Here is an 18,764-nt window from a genome sequence, read left to right on the forward strand (position 1 = left end):
TGGAGCAGGGCAAGGCAGAGGAGGAGGGTGGGTAGATCAGGGCTGGACCTGGACTGCTGGGGAGAGCATGTGGAGCAGGACTGGACCCCAGGGGGGTAGAGCGGGGCCAGACCCAGAGCATCCAGCAGAAGGGAAGGGAGAACAGGGCTGGACCTAGAGCAGTGCAGGGGTGGGGAATGGGGCTGGACCTGGAGCAGTGGGCAGGGGTAGAAGGTGGGGTGCAGGGCTGGATGCAGGGCTCCATCCTTGCCCCCCATCATTCTTGATGGGCAATTTGCTAGTTAAGAATATAGATGTAAATAATTTTTTTTAAATCTTCTTTTGATGCAATCTACTTAATCATTTAAACTATAAAACATAGCTTTAATGCAGCTTTCGATATGTTGCTGGATTATATATAGATATGAGCAGAATCCTCTCAGGTTTCTTCTCTGTGGTCAGTTAGGAGAACTCTATAATGCCTGCAGGAAGCAGTAATAACATTTTTTTAAGTTAACTCACTAATTATTGCTGAAAGAATCATTCTGGAATCAGGTTAGAATGTGCAACTCTCATCAGTTCTCTGAGTTTACCTCTTACTCACGAGAAAGTAACCATATCTTGAGAATCTGATGTTTCTTTCAAGCCAGTGTGGAACAGTTGGGAATATTCAATCAGGGTTTTTGTTACTCTGATTAAGTATATGATTATGAGATTTTGAGAGATCTTCCTTCCCCCAAGGTTTAACATTTTGGGGTTGTAGTGTTGATTGAAGACATCTCTACATCACCTGAGGGCTGCAGTACTGCAGTGATACATGGCATGTCTGCTCTACATGCAGAATCTCCCAAACAGCTGTAATGTAGTTGTGGGGCTGCATATAAGCCAAGGTCTCTGTGGGAGAGCTTCCTGGAGCCCAGCCAGCACTGTACTAGGGCAACTACATTACATTTTCTTTTGGGGATAATGAATGAGCAGGCATGCTGTGCTTCCCTACGGTGCTCCGTTGTGCTGAAGAAGTTGATTTTAAATAGGAATATTGCTATGTCATTGAAATATGATTGCATTGATCTGTTTTCGGAGTTAATGTGATTTGTAGTTTAGGTTAATAAGCTTAATAAGGTTTCATAAGGTTAATAAGCTTCATAAAGTTTCATAGATCTCAAATCCAAATGTAGTCCACTGAACAACTCAAAGGGAAAATTGTACTTAAAAATATAAGTGTTATTACTTGTATTGAGAAAACAGATAAAGGATCTGGGTTCAGTTCCATACATTTTTTTCTAAGAGATGTATATTACAAGATGGAAAACTCTATAGGGCCGCTCTGCACAGATTAGCAGGGATTAGAACTGGGAGAAAAATTAAAATATTTGTTCCAAGTTTAAATTAATTCACACTAGCCCCACTCACAACTTTATGTGTCCTTCTTTGATGAACATTTGAAAAGTCTAGTTACTGATGAAAAAATAATTTTTGAATGAAAACCTAATTGATTATTTTCTCATTGAAGCAGTAATAGAAACATTATCATCTAACTTATCTGATAAATCACAAGTAAGACATACAGCTTTCATTTTAGGATGCTTACAATCAGTCAGTGGAATAAAGCAATCAAAATGGTATTTGGTGAATAAATGCAAATAATTCAAAAACAAATCATGATTTTCTTGAGGATATTCTGTAAGCAGAAAACAAGGTTGTGTTACAGACTACACTGTGCACTATTTGTTCAGTTTTAATAGAGACAGATTTACATTTATGGGCACAATTTATGGTATCTGTCAGGGGTGTCAAACTCATCTGGCCCTGTGGGCTGGATGAATGCTGTGAGACTGGTCCATGGGATGGATGAATTACATGGTCCTATAGACCCTCCCCCCCCTTCCCCTGCCACCAAAGCCAGATCCAACTCACCCCTACCCATGCAGTAGGGATGCATGACGCTTCAGTCTCTGATTCAATTCAGTGGAGATTCAGCCTGATTCGGTGGCCGAATCTCTAATTCCGAATTGAATCAGGAGACCCTTTATTCTCTCTGAATTGAATGGAAAACCCTCTGAATCGACATGGAGAGATTCGGAAAGATTCGGAAATAGACACAGATTCAAACATTTTTTCTACATGCCTCAAGGTACCAGGCAGCTCATGAATGCTGTGATACTGGGTGTCTCTGGTAGGTATTGTGAGGCTTTGGGGACCTCTTTGTGGGTGCCCTGCCTGCCAGTGACATCAGGGTGAAACCCTATTCTGGTGCCACCTAGATGGTCTGGGCGCTGCCCCTTTTTCTTGCCTGCTACATCTTTGTTGTTATCAGTTGGAGAGGCAGTTCCTGGCCTGGAGGTGTCTCTAACCTGGGGTTGTTTTTGTGGGGCTCCAAACTTCCCCTTTACCCCACCCTTACCATGCCTTCGACCTGGGTTGATGCTGCTCCCCACAGATCTTCCCCAAACTGCCCACCTTGCCAGGGCTAGGTCTTCTGGGCCGTGAACCTTAAGGGGATCACACCTGGTTTTCAGGCTGGTTTCCCCCTCTTCAAGGAAAATAAACTCGCCCCTGCTGGGGTCATCCACAATTCAACAGAAAAATGCTGACACCTGTCGGTGGAACTCCTGAGCCTGCTTTTCTCTCTCTCTTTCTCAGGGCTCCTTTCTTTCTGCCTCCTAGGGACTTGTCTGTCTTCTCCCCCTTTAGCGGGCATGAGTACTGGGACCTCCCCTCGCCCTGTCCCCACCAGTTCCTTCGGTGTCCCCACCCTGGAGCCTGGCTGACCTGGGGTCCTGTCGTCTTGGTTCCTCTTGCCAGTGCCAATCTTCTCCCCTTTTCTGGGGCTTGTGGTTCCCCATGCTTTGCCCCCTTCAGAGCTGTCTGAGGATGATTGCAGACTTGAGGGTCTGCCCTGAGTTCCAGTTCCAGGGCTCCTAGTCAGAGCCTTGCAGTTCCCCAGTGGCACCTGATCACTGCTCTCCAGCAGGGCTCTATGGCTCCTGCTGACCCCCAAACCTGCCTTCTGCCTCACTGGTCTCCTGGTGGCCAGCTGCCTCCTCCTCCAGGAAGCTGGTGCTAAAGCTAGAGCCTCCCAGCTCCTGAGCCAGCATCTCGCAGCTGGTGCATTGTCTCTCTCTCCCCCGCTCCTCCCCAGCTGTTTCTCCAGCTGCCTTTTCAGCAGCCTGCAGAGGGGGTGGCCTGCTCAGAGGCCACCCCCTCAGCTCTCCCTGACATGCAGGCTCAAGCAACTGCGAAACTGCCAAGCCTACGTCTGTGCTGGTGTCTGTGCTCCGGTCTCCTCCCTGCTGCTGCCCGTCTTGGCTCCTATGGTGAGTGCTGTGGTGTTTTGGTTAGGGGTCTGGGCCATACTGGGTGGGCTTCTGTCTCCCCTCTCACACTGGGACACATGGAGCATCCTACAGGAGTGCGTGGGGAGGTCCCCAGCATGCTCAGCAGCAGACCCAGAAGTGGACCAGAAGCACTTCTGGTCCACTTCCAGGTCTGCCAAGGACTGTGTTGGGTCTGCCCAAGCTCAGTGACTGGTGCCTCCTGGGTCTGGAGGGGTATCTGGTGTCCCCCTGCAACTGATCACTGAGCTGGGCGGGGTGGGGGCAGGCCCTGTGCACTCAGTGGCAGACCCGAAAGTGGACTGGAAGTTTTTCTGGTCCACTTCCGGGTTCGCTGCTGAGCATTCAGGGCCCCCCTGCTCCTATGGGATGCTCCATGCACCCCGGCATTGCATCAATAATAAGCCATGCTGGTACCTTGGCGTATATGGAAAAAACATTTAAAGCCGGGTCTATGGCTGAATTGCTGATTCCCCAAATCAGCATCAAATCTTCAGATTCAGTTGAATCGAATTGGAAAAAGTGATCTGAATCAATGAATTGAATCATTGTCCCCAATTCAGGCCAAATCCAGATCCGAATCGAATATTGCCTGTTTTGCACACCATGCAGGGTCCAGGACTGTACTACATGTGACACTGTGCAGGGCTGGTCCAGGATGGGCACCACAGGTGGCACATTCTCCATTTGGTTGGAAGAAGCCTAGTGCTTGACTACTGCTGTGGTAATGAGCTGCAATGGTGAGCATCTTCCCACAGTGCTGTTAGTTTCTCCTTGCCCCCCCCCCCGCTGCTGCTGCCAGGCTTGGCTGACATGGGCAGGCAGGAGCTACGGTTGAGAGCTGCACGGGGCTGTTAGCCAAGCTTGGTGGGGGGCATCCCTTCTCACAGGCCTGGCCTTTGCCCCCCCTGACCCAGGCAAGCACAGGTGGGGTGGGGAACCACACAGTATGGGGCCTCTGCTCCCCACCCCTCTGGCACAGTCCAGCTCAGCTAACAGCCTTGTGCAGCTCTCAGCTTTAGCTCCTGCCTGCCTGTGTCAGCCAAGCTGGGCAGTGGTGTGGGGAGGAGAGAGACCACAATGGGAGGCTTGTGGAAGCACCTCCCACCAGTGCAGTCAATGACTGCCAGTGCAGTCATTTGCATGTCCTCCCCACCAGTAGGCAAATCTGTGTTCTGTTCATTCCCAATCCAATCTATGCAGCTCAGAGAAACCTGATTCGATTAGATTGATTCTGCCTTGGGCGTTTTGAATGTCTGTACCTAGCCTAGAACTATTCTAAAAACAGAAAAACTTGCTTCAATAAATATTTTTGTTTCACTTCCATTTTCTAAACTAAGCCCAGAGGTTCATTCTGCTTTCCAGAATTCTTAATTGAGTTTGACAATAATAGTTAAGTACATCATATCACGTAGTGACCCACAGCTCTCCTGTTGAGAACTGGATAAATACTGAGATACTTTATATGAGAGAAAGATGAGTAATACACTAATTAATATTATATACAAACTGAGTCCATTCCCAGAAATGTGTTGCATCTAAAACAGTATTTCCAGGAAATAAGTTTATAGCACTTGCAAATCTGGATTTTGTGCACTTGTAACATCATAGCCATAATACCATTTTTTGAAATAAGTTCTTCTGGGAATGATGCCAAAATTATGATATGGTACATGTAGACTGTGCCTATGTCTGTTTCTACATTTTACAACATAAAGAAGAGTCATAGTCAAGCACTGACTCAATGTACCATAGAAAAACATTTACACTACAGGCACAGTTAAACTTTAGTAAGACATTGAAAGCAAATACCTTTACCCAATTTTTTGTAGGTATTGGATCCATTGTAAACCTAGCTGCAAACAATGAATACTATGGGTACACTTCCTTTACTATCCTGAAATATCACTTTAGCAATTGTGACATTGTTTCATTTCAGGATGAAATGCAGGATACAATATTTCCAACTGAAGTAATTTTATTTTTTGACTGCTGGGACAAAGTGCTACTCTCAATTCCAGATGTATGTGTAACTTATCCCATTTGTAGTATCTCATGCTGAAAATGGGACACAATATAATGAAACTTGTATTGGATATACATCCAGGCATTCATTGCCACCCTTACTCTGCCAGATTTAAGACTGAGAGATTCTGGGCCTATTTTTATTTAAACTCTGAAGGTCTAAATCCTTGGCTACGGTTGAGGTGCATACAGGAGAAATAGAGAGTGAATTTAAATTCACAGTTACACTCCCCCAATCTTAACACTACTGTACATAGGGCTGATTCCTCTGTGCCCTAGGCCCTCTAGGCCTCTTACATTTTCATTTTCCATTAATGACCCTAATGCAGTTAGGATTGGTATTGCATATGGACAGCAGGGCTGTACAAAGCTTCAGTTCCTGATTTGATTCAGTGGAGATTCAGCCTGATTCGGCGGACAAAATCTGAATCCAAATCAACTCAGAATATTCTTTAATCTCACCAAATCAAATCAGAATCTTCCAAATCAATTCAGAGAGATTCAGAGATTCAGACATAGACACAGCTTTAAATGTTTTTTCTATGCATCTCTAGGTAGCAGGTGGCTCATGAACACTGCGATGCTGAGATGCATGGAGTGTCCCACAGCAGCGCGGGGGGCTCGGATGCACACAGCAGCAGACTCAGAAGTGGATCAGAAGCACTGCTGGTCCACCTCTGGGTCCGTCTGCCCCTGCCCCCACCCCGCCCCCGGGCTCAGTGACTGGTGCCTCCTGGGTCTGGGCAGAGGCACCTGGGATCCCCTTGCGGCTGATCCCTGAGCTGGGGAGGGGTGGTGGACCCAGTGCATTCCGTGGCAGACCCAGAAGTGGACCAGAAGTACTTCCAGTCCACTTCCGGGTTCATTGCCATGCATGTGGAGGACCCCCACATTCTTGTAGGACACTGTATGCGCCCCAGCATCGCAGCATTCACAAGCCACGCTGGTACCTCAAGGTATGTAGAAAAAAGTTTTAAAGCTGTGTCTATGTCTGAATCGCTGATTCTCCAAATCAGCATCAAATCTTCAGATTGACATTCAGCTGAATCAAATCAGGGACAGTGTTCCAAATTAACTAATCCAATCACTGTCTCTGATTCAGGCTGAATCTGAATCGAAAAGGGCCCGCTTTGCACACCCCTAATGAACAGTTCCTCTTCACAGCTAAACAAGTACTAAGAAGCAGAAATGGTATAAGAGCTCTTCAGCTGATCTGATGTCACTGGAAGGCCAAACCGCACCAGGCTGAACATGCTAACATAATGCAGTTTGGGGTGGATTATGTACAAGGTACCCATCCCACATAGGAAATCCAAAAATTAAATTTAAATAAAATGAAAAAAGGGGGATAAAGAAATAAACTTCTCAAGATTAATGCAGTTTATCAATACAAAATAACATTTCTAATGTGATACAACCACTTTCAAATCTCTGTGAGGACTGGTGAACTAAATGTTGTATTGTGACTATTGGATATTAGGTCCTCATACAGCAATTTTGCACTGCTCCAGCAAGGCAAAACACTTGTGTACCAGCTTAACAAGGGTGGGGGGCAAGACTCCTGCAACATGACTGTCTGAATAGCATGCCACTTTTGTCCTGGGATGTTGCCAAGGAAAAGAGATATGGGCATGACTTCCTTGGCAATAAGGACCGGAGAGACCTGTTGAGATTAAAGGCATGAAAACTTATCTTTTCCTCTACACCCTTTTTGTATCAATACTTCAAAGGTTGAGACATGCCAGGGATTGATTAATTCCCTAGTTATATTAAAGGATGAAAATAGGAAGCGTAGTCATAAAGGTGGTATAAAGCTGTGCTCAGCTGGAGCAGCCAGTGTTTAAACAAATAAACCTTTAAATTACTAAACAAATTGTAACTTTCAGTATATTAACAAAAGATAAGCCATGAAAACTTATCTTTTCCTCTACATCCTTTTTGAGGTTTCTGCAACATTTGGAACTAGCACAGACGAAAGTGAAATATAGACAACAGAGTCTATGACTATAGGCAACATTTTGCAAAGAAAGGAAATTCTGAAATTAAGCAGTAAGTTCCAGTCAAAGAGTTATTTTTCTGTCCACAGTAAAACTTTTTTTTCCTACTGGGGTTTGATATACCTGATGAATATATATATATATATATATATTCTAAATAATTATTTTGATGCCTATTGTTACATCAAAAATACATAAAGACTGACACTTAGACAAATAGAAAACAAAGAGCTAGAGTAAAGAAAATGTGTTCATTATACTAACTGATATATGAAAAAGACAACAGAAAATTTAGACACACAGATTTATTTAATTAAATGACTTTTCAAATCTTATCTGTAGTCCCATTTTTAAAAGGAGGACGAGTGTTTAAATGGAATTTCCTAGACAGGCCTTCTTTGTCTAGAAATTTGTTCAGAGATCTTATTTAATGAAAATCTCTTCTAACAGCATATCATAATGTAACAGGAGATAGACCAGAATAGACTAGAACTACTACAAAATTTAACGGCCTGCCTGAAGAAACATTTTTGATTTTGAAATATTAAGTACAAAGTCAGAGTTCTCTTTCTCTTTGTCTGTTTTCAGACTATAAATATGTCTAGTTATTTTTTCAAATACTTCCAAATGAACACCTGTTCCATGATTCAACTCTCATTACTTAAATTAGGCAACATATTTCTACACTCAAGAGTTCAAACTTTTATGGATGACAAAGTTAATTTGACCCCAGTGTTGGTTTGGCTCTCCTCAAAGGCATTAAAGGGAAGATTTTTAAATTCAAATAACTGTTAGGTCCCTTTTACCTTGAGTGAGAATTAATCATTAAAAATCTACCACTATGTGTCATTAATCTTTCAACCCAGAGATCCACTGTAAAAGGAAGCAGATGTTTAAAAGACAGGCAGTGGCCATAATTATTTTGCCTCAGTTCAATTTAAAAAAAACCGGATTGGTTGTTTGATTGTGTTTTTGGGTTCTTCCATCCCTTTGTGAGGGAGTCACAATATAAGCAAAAATTTAGTTCTGATGTAACCTTTCTAACCAGAATTACAGTGCTACGGATGCATATAACATAGACAAGTATTTATAGACTGAGTAATCTGCAACTCCAGGAGTAATCACCTATTCACATTGTCACACACAGTTAACCAGCCCCTTCCCCTATAATCCTGAATACTCACAAATGAAATTTTTCATCCCATACTGGATTCAAGTTTCCAAAAATTGTTTTAGTTCTCCGTTTGGTTTTGCCAACTTGCACAGTGACGTATGGATCACTCGAGCCCGTTTTGTCCTTAGCTTGTAAACCCTGAGCACAAACCACTGCAACAAAGAGAAAAAACATGTTTTACCTTTTCTTCATGAGGAAATTCACAAGATAGTTACCAAACAAAACCAAACCCCTCCACATCTGAACTCTTGAAAAGTTAATGAGAAATCAAAAGGAATGCTGAAGAGAATATCAATTTAATACCTTTTAGCAGTAGACCTGTTGCAGAAATTACTGGATGGTTTCTTTCATCTGTGTTGTGCAGAAGATTAGATTACCATAATAGTCACTTCTAGCCATGTAATCTAGGAATCTAACTAATCCAGGGGTGGGCAATTATTTCAGTTGGTGGGACACAATGATTTTTGGTAAGCTGTTGAGGGCTGCACACAGAAAATCTTTCAGAAGATATCTTTTTAACAAATTATAGATTAAACAACCCCAAATCACATACTCAAATCAAACAGTTAGGATAACATATTTTAACTTTATTCAAAAAACTAGTTTTTGTCCTCATTTATGGTTTTTTTGAGTAGTGTATATAGAGATGATTGCTTACTCACTCAAAATAAAATCTAACTGTTGTGTGTTTGGGGGGCGGGGTGTGTGCGTGGGAGGGAAGTGTGGGTGTATGGGTGTGTGTGGGGGAAGCTGCCCATGCGTTAGGTCCTGGGAACCAGCTGGGGATGGAGGGAGAGAGAGAGGAGGGGGCATGTGTAGTACAGCTTGCCCTGGCAGTACGGTGCAGGTATGGTCTGCCCACACCCCTATCTGGTCTGCAGCTGCCCCTATGGCCATGTGCATGGGGCCAAGCCTTGCTTGCACCCACCTGGAGCAGCCCATGCCATTCTCCCACCCACACCCACCCTGCACCACCTCGGCCAACACTCACAGCTTCCCTAAGGGGCTGCCTTCCACCCACTTGGCTGCCCGTAAGTAGCTGTTCATTTGGCCAGGTGGCTGAGTGGGTGGAAGATGGCTGGGAACTGAAGCCCTGTGCTGGGGCAGGAGCCACCCAGCTACAGCTTCCCCCCAGCCTGGCTGGGCATATGGTACCAAGCATGAATTGCCATGGCCACCACCACTTCCGTGCACTACCTGCTTCCCAGAGCAGAGCAGTGGCAGGAGGAAAAGAAGAAGCCACTATAGGCGGAGGAAGCCAAGCAGTACCCAGGTGGCTACAGCAGCAGAAGCAGCTCCACCGGAAAGCTGTGTATGCTGGCCAAAGCTGGTGGTGGGTTGGTGCTATGGGTGGGCATAGGGTGGGGGTGCAGGTGACAGTGTGGTGTGGGCTGCACTGGGTGGGAGCAGGCAAAGCTCAGCCCCATGCAGAGTGCTGCAGGGACAGCAGCAGGCTGGTTACAAACCAATTGGGCCAAATCCAGGTCACAGGCCGTATGTTGTCCACCCCGGGCTATGGGAAATAATTTAAAGATTTAATTTAGAATTAATATACTAAATACAATAAACATTTATTTTTCCATGGCTACCCGAGATTCCCCTTGAAAGATGTGTTTTTATTAGAATAGTAAAGCAGTGCAGTGTTCCAGTGTAATTCAATTCAGATTCTCATGATTTTTTATATAGCAGAAAATGTTTTCAACACCTGCATAATTTTTGTAGCAAAAGCCATGGTCATGAATTTTGGAACTAAATCTGGATATTCTGAATGGATACTTCACACCATTATTCCTTTGTATCATGCTGGAGAAGAACAATCAATATTTTCAGGAAGCCTATGCTTATGTACCAGCCAAAACTGTGGAAAATGAAGACATTTAGAGAGAGATGCTATTACTGTCATTAGCCATGTAAATATTTGTCAGTATTTATGATGGCTAATGTATATACATTCTACACATGAATACATGTATACAGCCTTGCTTTTCCACCATCTATCATAACATTAGAATTCTCTCAGGAGAATGCAAAACTGTTAAATTACAGCCCACCAAACCCAGAATAACCTGCAGTTAAAAAACTTGTCATAGCTGCTAACAACTGCAAAGATCTGTTTTATTATTTTGTACATATTATTTAAAATGTCTCCGTGGCAGCATTTTGTTAACATTTCCCACTGTCAATCATGTGGGATAATGAAGCTTGCTCACTACATGCACAAAAAAAGTAACTATATAAAAATGGCAGATTTCTACTCAACAGAGCTGCTTCCTGTGTGTGTGTTCAGAATTACATCTGCTGACTTCAGTGAAAAAAGTAAGTTTTCATTACTTTCTACTCCTGTCAGCCCTGCAGAACAACAGAGCTCTGAGAACTTGATTCTCTTTTGCCTTGCACTTCATTATTAATAGGAGAGATTTTCAAAGGCATACATAGCAAGTACGTAACCAATTCCCACTGACTTTCAATGATAGAGAGATGCCAAACTGCCACTTCAGCTTTAAAGATGTCCTCCAGAACTGGGCTGGGGCCAAGCTACCCTAGTTTAGCTTTCACTCAAATAACTGCAAGTATCCAAACAGTTACTATTTATCAGTTGTTCCACAGTAAACACCTGCCCTGCTGCTAAATCACTTTAATGTCGATACAGTCAGTTCCAATTGGCGCCCACTTCTGAGCTCTGACATACCTGTGCAGTTGAAGTCAGTGTACAATTTAGGGCATAGACTGAGGAAAAAGGAAGCAGGATTTTGCCCGAAGAATTGTTTTTTCTGATACTAATGCAAGAGTCACAATGAACTCTCCTAGACTGAAATCAGACTCACTTTGTTAAGGACTGACAGTAAGAGAAAAAGAAAACAACCATTCATCTTCCTACTTGCAAACTGAATGTATTTGGGATGGAAATAACTGAGGCACAATACACATGGAATTACACAATGCCATTTTCTAAAGCAATTTTTCAGACTGGAACCACACTTGAAAGGGGCATATGGTGCTGGCACTTTCTGTGCTGTGAAAAATCCAGAGGGGTGATGATACATTGTCTATGGAACTGCTGTTGTGCTGCTTCTGTTCAAAAGCCACATATAAGACTCCAAAAATCTTACGAAGTGTGATGTGACAGGTGCGTGGGGGCCTGGCAAGGGAAAACCAGGTCAAAAGGAGAATACAGAACAAAGCTCCATTTTTACAGAATGAAATGAGGACAACTGAACCTGGGAAAGAGATAGCCAGAGTTCTGTGGCCTGGGATTAATGCTAAATACACTTCTTGCAAGAAAGTGTCCAGTGAATTATATTGTAGAAGCACCGAGAGTAGTTGAAATACAGACTCTATGAAGGCTAAATGTTTGCCCTTCTCTTTATAAAGTATTAGCAGCATGTGGATTTGTTCTTTGCACTTTGCAGGAAAGGAAAGGAAATATTGTTTATGTACAGGGTCTGGGAACCAAGAGACTTGGAGTCTTTTCCCAGTCTTGTCCAAGGCCAAGCTAATTAATCTGTTTCACCAAAGAAGGGGGTTAAATAATACCTTCTTGTTTGCTGTCATCTCACTTTCATTAATGTTGCAAAACACTTGGAAAACTTAACTAGAAGGTGCTGCACAAGCATTGTTTTTTGCAGCCTGAATAGGTCTTGCTCCATGTCTGGGGTTCTGAAACTCTGTGACACGGGTTGCCAGCTCTGTTTGAATCTATTCTGGGAGGTTTCTGGAATGCCAATGTGCCTGCGACATACAACACGTATGTAGCTGCGTACCTGTGTATATCAGTTATGGATTACAGTGAATAGACTTCACATCAGGATGGCAAATGCACATTACTGTTACATATAAAAAAACCCACTGGACTACTGTATAAATCAGATTCAACATTTAATATTTATTTTGATGAATGTCCTGTTCATTTTTCTCCTGGATAACTCTCAGCAGTCTCCTGGAGATTTATACCTAATTCCTGGAGACTCCAGGGCAATCCTGAAGGGTTGTCAACCCTACCTGCAACACTGCCACCAGCAGTGATGAGGACTGGGCATTACTTGGCTGACATTGTTATTACTGTTACCCTTCCAGCATTTAAAATGTATGGTGTGTACTTCTGTAGCTTGGCTTCACAGTGCTGCAGCTGTCTGTGTTACTGCAGTCCTATTCCTTTAGCAGAAACAAGATACCTAAACAACAACAAGATTGTGCTTCCCTCCAGCTCACTGCTCCTCTTCCTGCTTTCCTCCTCTAGTTCCTGTTTATTTCCTACATTCACTTCCCAGACAAGCCTTGTAACCTCAATCTTACTTTTCACCACAGCAACATCCTCCTGCTGCTTTCTGACACCAACCCACTGAGTTCAATTAGAGTTCTTCCACTGATTCCAGCGTGGTGTGGATCAGGTTCCCATTTAAGGGATTTGACCTTTCTCTTGTAGGCAGATATGATTAGATTCAAGCAAGTTTCACAGTCCCTTAGAATCACAGGATCTTAGATTGGTGTCATCTGCAAACTTGCTGAGGGTGCACTCTATGCCATCATACGAGTCGCTGATGAAGACATTGAGCAAAACCATCCCCAGGACCAACCCCTGGGGCACTCCACTTGATACCAGCTGCCAACTAGACATGGAGCCATTGACTATTACCCTCTGATCCTGATTCTCCAGCCAGTTTTCTATCAACCTTACAGTCCATTCATCCAGCCTGTACTTCCTTATCTTGCCTGCACGAATGTTGTTAGAGGCTGTATCAAAAGCCTTGCTAAAATCAAAGTATACCACATCCACTGGTCTCCCCATGTCCACAGAGCCAGTAGTCAGGCATCACTTGCTTCTGGTGAATCCATGCTGACTGTTCCTAATCGCTGCCTTCTCCTCCAAGTGCTTAGAAATGGATTCCTTGAGGATCTGTTCCCTTCACACATTATTTCTAAATGAGGGAAGGACGCAAAAGAAAATAATCTTTTCCTCTGACCTTGGTCAGGGCACTGATCCCAAACTGAAGGAACTATATCTTCGTCTGTGATCCTGTACCACTGAAGTCAATAGGAGTTTTTCCACTGGTGTCACCAAGTAGGATCAAGCTATTAATGCCAGAACTAATTTTGTACCATCTGGTACTGTGATTTTTGCATCCATCATTGTATTTTACCCAGCAGGTAAAGTATGACTGCATTCACATATTTACTCAGTAACGTGTTATAATAATGTAGGCTGGGCTGTTCATTTAATTAACTGAAAAGACCATTAACAAGGACATTCTTGCACATCCCAGCACTATGCATGGATTTCCTACCCTGAAGAAATGCAGCAAATGGCTGGGTTGATTGAAATGCACTTTAAACTACATTAGGAAAATGTAGCTCGGTGTACACAAAGAGCACGGAAAAAAATTAAGCACATGAGTTTGCAAGCTGCTATCAGGAAAAAAACAAACATATAATTCTAGGCATGTTTCTTAAATATGCATTAATACTTAATAGAATGCAAAACATTTGTTTCATTTATTTTATTTATAAGTGGGTGGTAAATGCTAGAACGCTAGAAAGAGCTAAAAACATATTTTCTGATGCCCAGTGATAGGAACATGGAAATCCTAAAGGGGAATGGATTATATAATTCACATTTAATGTGGGAATATGGATAACTACTTTTAATGCTACTAAAAATAAATTAAGCTTAATTTACATGTTGATTTGGATCAAATTCATTACCCTTTCAATTTTCACATCACTGGCTTCTAGTTCTTCTGACTTCAATCCTTATTTTTTCCTTTATTTTCATATGCAAGGAGGTTATTTGTCCAATCAGCTGAAAGTTTCATTGTATAGGAGGTTTCCTGTGCTGATATCAATTGAGCAACATAAATGTATAAAGCATTAAGAGCTTGGTTCTTGAACTATAACAGGGAATCTTTGTGAGTGGTTGGTCAAATGCAAAGATTAAGAACAGTTGGCAGCAATGGTGAGCAGATGTGCTTAATGCACAGGTCTCCCTGAGTGAACATCATTTAACTGGAACACATACTTACTCAAGCAGCACAAATGGATGGGGACTTTCAAATCGAAGGGGATTGGAATTGTTTTTAGTATTTTAGTCATTAAAAACCCATCAAAGAGATCATCAACTATAAGTCTTGCAATTGATCAACATTGGCAAAAAAATTATCTTGAACGTAGAAGGTGTTGGTTGGAGGCAGAACAAGTGAAAATAAGCCATTTAGAAAGCAGGATGGTTTTTATGTGAGGAATGATATATACAATTACTTTACTGTCAGGATTTTTTCTGGCTATTGCCAGCTAATATGTGACTGAATCCACCAGTTAAGAATACTGCACAGAGAAAATTTAATATACAAGTTCAATTTGGACACAACAAAATCTAATTTAGGGCAACTGGACTAGAGAAGAAAAAGCTTGCTTCAAGTACATAGAAAATTTCAGTGTGAAATTCCCCTGGAATTATCTCACCTGTGATGGTTATTTTGGCTGACCACTTGGATGTCCCATCCAGCACACTTTGTTTGGCTGCCTTTGTGTATTGTACGAAGTCTTCTTTGGAAATCTGGAACATTTCCTGGATCACTTCAAATACTTCTGGTCTGTTTCTCTCTCTGATCTTCATTCTTTCTTTCATAGCACTAATAATATTCTGGGTTTTATCTTCTGCACCATGTTTCGAACTCTTTTCAGCAGCTCCTGGGGGAAAAATGCAATGGGTGAAAACATATGAAGACATTATATTAAACAGGTCAAACACAGGGATGTTATATTAAATGAGATTGTATGATCATGTTTGGATTTTTCTACTATATCCTCACAGAGTTGTCAAACTCACCAGGACCCCGAGGCTGGGTCTGGACCATGGCGCTCCTTGAGAACCAGATCGAGACCGAGCAGTGGTGGGGTAAACAGCATCAGGAAGCTGTGAGTGTCACTTGCCTCTCTAGGAACCCTGCAGGCCAGATGACACTGAACCATGAGCCAGGTTTGACATCCTTGCTCTAGCCAATACTATGTACAATAATGGAGTATAGCTCTTCCCAAATTTACAAACAAGAAGCAAAAGTACCATTACACAAGAGGAATGGTATTCTGGTATCCATTTTGCTGGTCAGGCCTATTGTTATACTCTTACTTGAATTATATGGAGCTTCATGTTATGGACTGTTCTTCAAAGCAGCTGCTGCAGTAGTACTCTTAATAACCGTGTGTGTTGAATTGATACACAATTATTTAAAGATCCTATGGTTTAAGGAGACCTATATTACTTAACTGGATGACACTAACATTGTTTCAAATGCTCTTGTTAATCCACAGGGTGTGGAGGGGCTGTTTTTTTGTTTTTATAAACTTTGATCAGGAATATTTAAATGTATACCTTACATCCCTGAGATTGTCTATTGCTTTAAGACTAGTAGGATGGATTTGTGTTTTACTTACAGGATCATAGGATCATAGGAAATTAGGGCTGGAAGAGACCTGATGAGATCATCTAATCCAGTCCCCTGTTCAGGCCAGGATTATCCACGACTGAAACATCCCAGCCAAGTGTATGTCTAACCTGCTCTTAAAAATCTCCAAGAATGGAGATATTGTAACTTCCTAGGTAGCCTGTTCCAATGTGTAACCACCCTTGTAGTGATAAAGTTCTTTCTAATCTCAAACCTAACTTTCCTCTGCTGCAGTTTGAGGCTATTGGAGAAAAGGCTATCTGTATCCCCAAACTAGACACAATACTCCAGGTGAGGCCTCATCAATACCAAATAGAGCAGACAAATTACTTCCTTTGATTTGAAAGAGACTTTCCAGCTAATACAACTCAGTTTACAATTGGGTATTTTTGCAACAGGAGCACACTGTTGCCTCATTTAGCTTATGGTCCACTGTAACCCAAAGTCTCTCTCTACAAGACTGCAGTCTAGCCAATTAGCAGTTATTCTATCCCACTTTGTACTTCTCCTTACTGAATACATCTGATGGATTTTGTACCATTCCTCCAGTTTTTCCAGGTAATTCTGGAATCTAGTCCTACCCTCCAGAGTACCTGCAACTCCAACCAACTTGGTATCACCTGCAAATGATGAACTCAATCCCCTTGTTCAAACAGTTATGAAGATGCTAAACAATACCTGACCCAGGGCGGCTCCTTGAGAGCCCCACTACACGTTGAGTCACTGATGACTACTCCTTGAGCATGATGGTCCAACTAGTTATTCACCTTATAGCACTTTCACCTAACCTGCGCCACTTTAGTTTGTTGATTAGATGTTGTGGGAGACTGTATCTAAAGTAAAGATATGTCTTATCCACTGCTCTCTCCCCATCTGCAGAGCCTGTCACTTTATCACAGAAAAAAATCAAGTTATTCAGGCATGACTTGCTCTGAGTGACTCCATGCTGGCTGTTCCTAACTACCTTGTTTTCCTCAAGGTGCTTCAAAATGGATTCCATGAGGACCTGCTCCATGGGTACCCGGAATGTTATATGTTGCTTGCAATATATTACAAAAATTAAGGAAATTTCTTCCAAGAGTTATAGCACTAGGAAATTTGGCAAGAAATCCTGCCTCTAGGAAACAGAAGATAACTTACTTAAAAACAATCAAGGGACCACCTTATAATTTAACATTAAACTCAGAATGATGGGACTGTGCACAATGGTCATGACAACCAGGTGCCTGCTTCCAAGAGAAAAATGAGCGATCTTCCTTCATTAGGAGTCAGCAATATCAATAGATCTTGCATCAATAAAATGGGGAGAGGTAGTTAGCTGTGTTAGTCTGAAGTCAGTCAGAAGGCAGGGTAGATATTCACTTTTATAGACTGACTAAATAAGATATACACATAGAACAAGCTTTTATGAACCCAAGTCCACTTCATCCAATGCTATGCAAATGTCATAATTGTAGAAAACCACCTTATAAACTCCATGTTGGTCCAAGCAAGATGATAAAGGTGATGCTCTGTTCTGCTGATGCATCCCAGAAGGAAATCTAATTATAGAACATAATTCTGAAAGGGAGAAACCTTTGACCAGAACTTTTGGGGGATTTCTGGTGACTCAGAAGCTCATGAGAATGGTGCTGACTAAACCCTGATTAGTAGGGCAATGCATGTACACAATGATCCAAAACAAACACAGGGACAACTTGTCCAAAGACAAATGCAATGTCTGTTCCTACTCTTAGCTCCTTAAATGTGTGAGGTGGTAGAAGACAGCGCCATAATTCTTCCTTAAGACTAGCACTTATCTACAGTCAGTAAAAGTAGCTGAAGAAGAAAACAAAATAGGGGACAGTAAAATCTCCATATTATTTTGTTCACGTGATTTGACTAAAAGGAAGAAAGTTTGCTCTGGACAGGAAAGCTGCTAGACCCTCCTTTGCACATAAAACAGATGACAGCAAGTGACTGCACAAGACCATCACCACATGGGTTTTTTTTCAGACTCTACTGTGCAGTAGCTTGTTGCTACTGCGCAGTAGTCTCTCATGTAGATGCGCCCACTGAGGAGCAAACCATTAAAAATTCTTCACAGTCAAGAGCTGAACTTGGAATGAGTGGAGAACTGATAGAGCTGTGAAGGTACTAACCTGCATGAAAGTATTTACTGATCATTGTGGCACTCTAGAGCCAGCTTTACCTTCGTGTAAAGTTCTCTTGTTTCTGTCAGACAAAAGCTGATCTGCCAGATCTCCATCATAACATTCTGTATTTTGAAAACTTTGGTATTTTTCTGATACAGTTAGCTTGTTCTTTTAGCTTTGAGAAGAATGTGAATTTGAAGATGAGGATGGAAACATTCAACATGCATGGTCAAAGCTATGCTAGAAACAGTCAGCTCCTATGTACACATATGTGGAGCTTGCTCCGACATGCTGGAAATCATCACAGCAGACTTGATTAATCAAGTCTGTGCTCCAGCAGCCTTCTGTGTCACATGTGTCACCGTGCACCTCCATGCTGAAAAAATGATGGAGAGGTGCTTTGAAATAAAACATGTTTGATGAGCTTTACTTCAAAGTGCCCCATTGCCATTTTTTCAGGTTGGGGATGTGTGGCAACACTGATACATGCAACATGCAGATGCTTTTTATTAGTGCAGCTGGCTAATTAAAGTACCCAGCACTGCATCCCACAACATGTGTAAAAATGCCCAGTGGGTGTAGAGAAGTGGGACTGCTGGGATTACTGAGCAGGACACCTCACCTGAGCACACGATAAACAAAGACTGGCATGCAAGGCAAGATGACAGACCAAAACAAAG

The 18,764-nt window shown here is 42.4% G+C and overlaps 1 protein-coding gene across 1 annotated transcript in view; it reads right to left on the minus strand.

The window, feature by feature from the left end:
- The window catches only part of UNC13C (unc-13 homolog C), a 517,638-nt gene that overhangs the window by 323,282 nt on the left and 175,592 nt on the right, over positions 1-18,764 (minus strand). Inside the window, exons 8-9 of the mRNA XM_019533546.1 lie at positions 14,967-15,194; positions 8,521-8,662 (exon numbers count right to left, since the gene is read on the minus strand). Coding sequence (XP_019389091.1) covers positions 8,521-8,662; positions 14,967-15,194 — 370 coding nt within the window. The remainder of the gene's footprint in view (positions 1-8,520; positions 8,663-14,966; positions 15,195-18,764) is intronic.

This window comes from Crocodylus porosus, unplaced genomic scaffold (genome assembly GCF_001723895.1).
Source record: "Crocodylus porosus isolate Cpor-Errol unplaced genomic scaffold, CroPor_comp1, whole genome shotgun sequence".
NCBI lineage: Eukaryota > Metazoa > Chordata > Crocodylia > Crocodylidae > Crocodylus > Crocodylus porosus.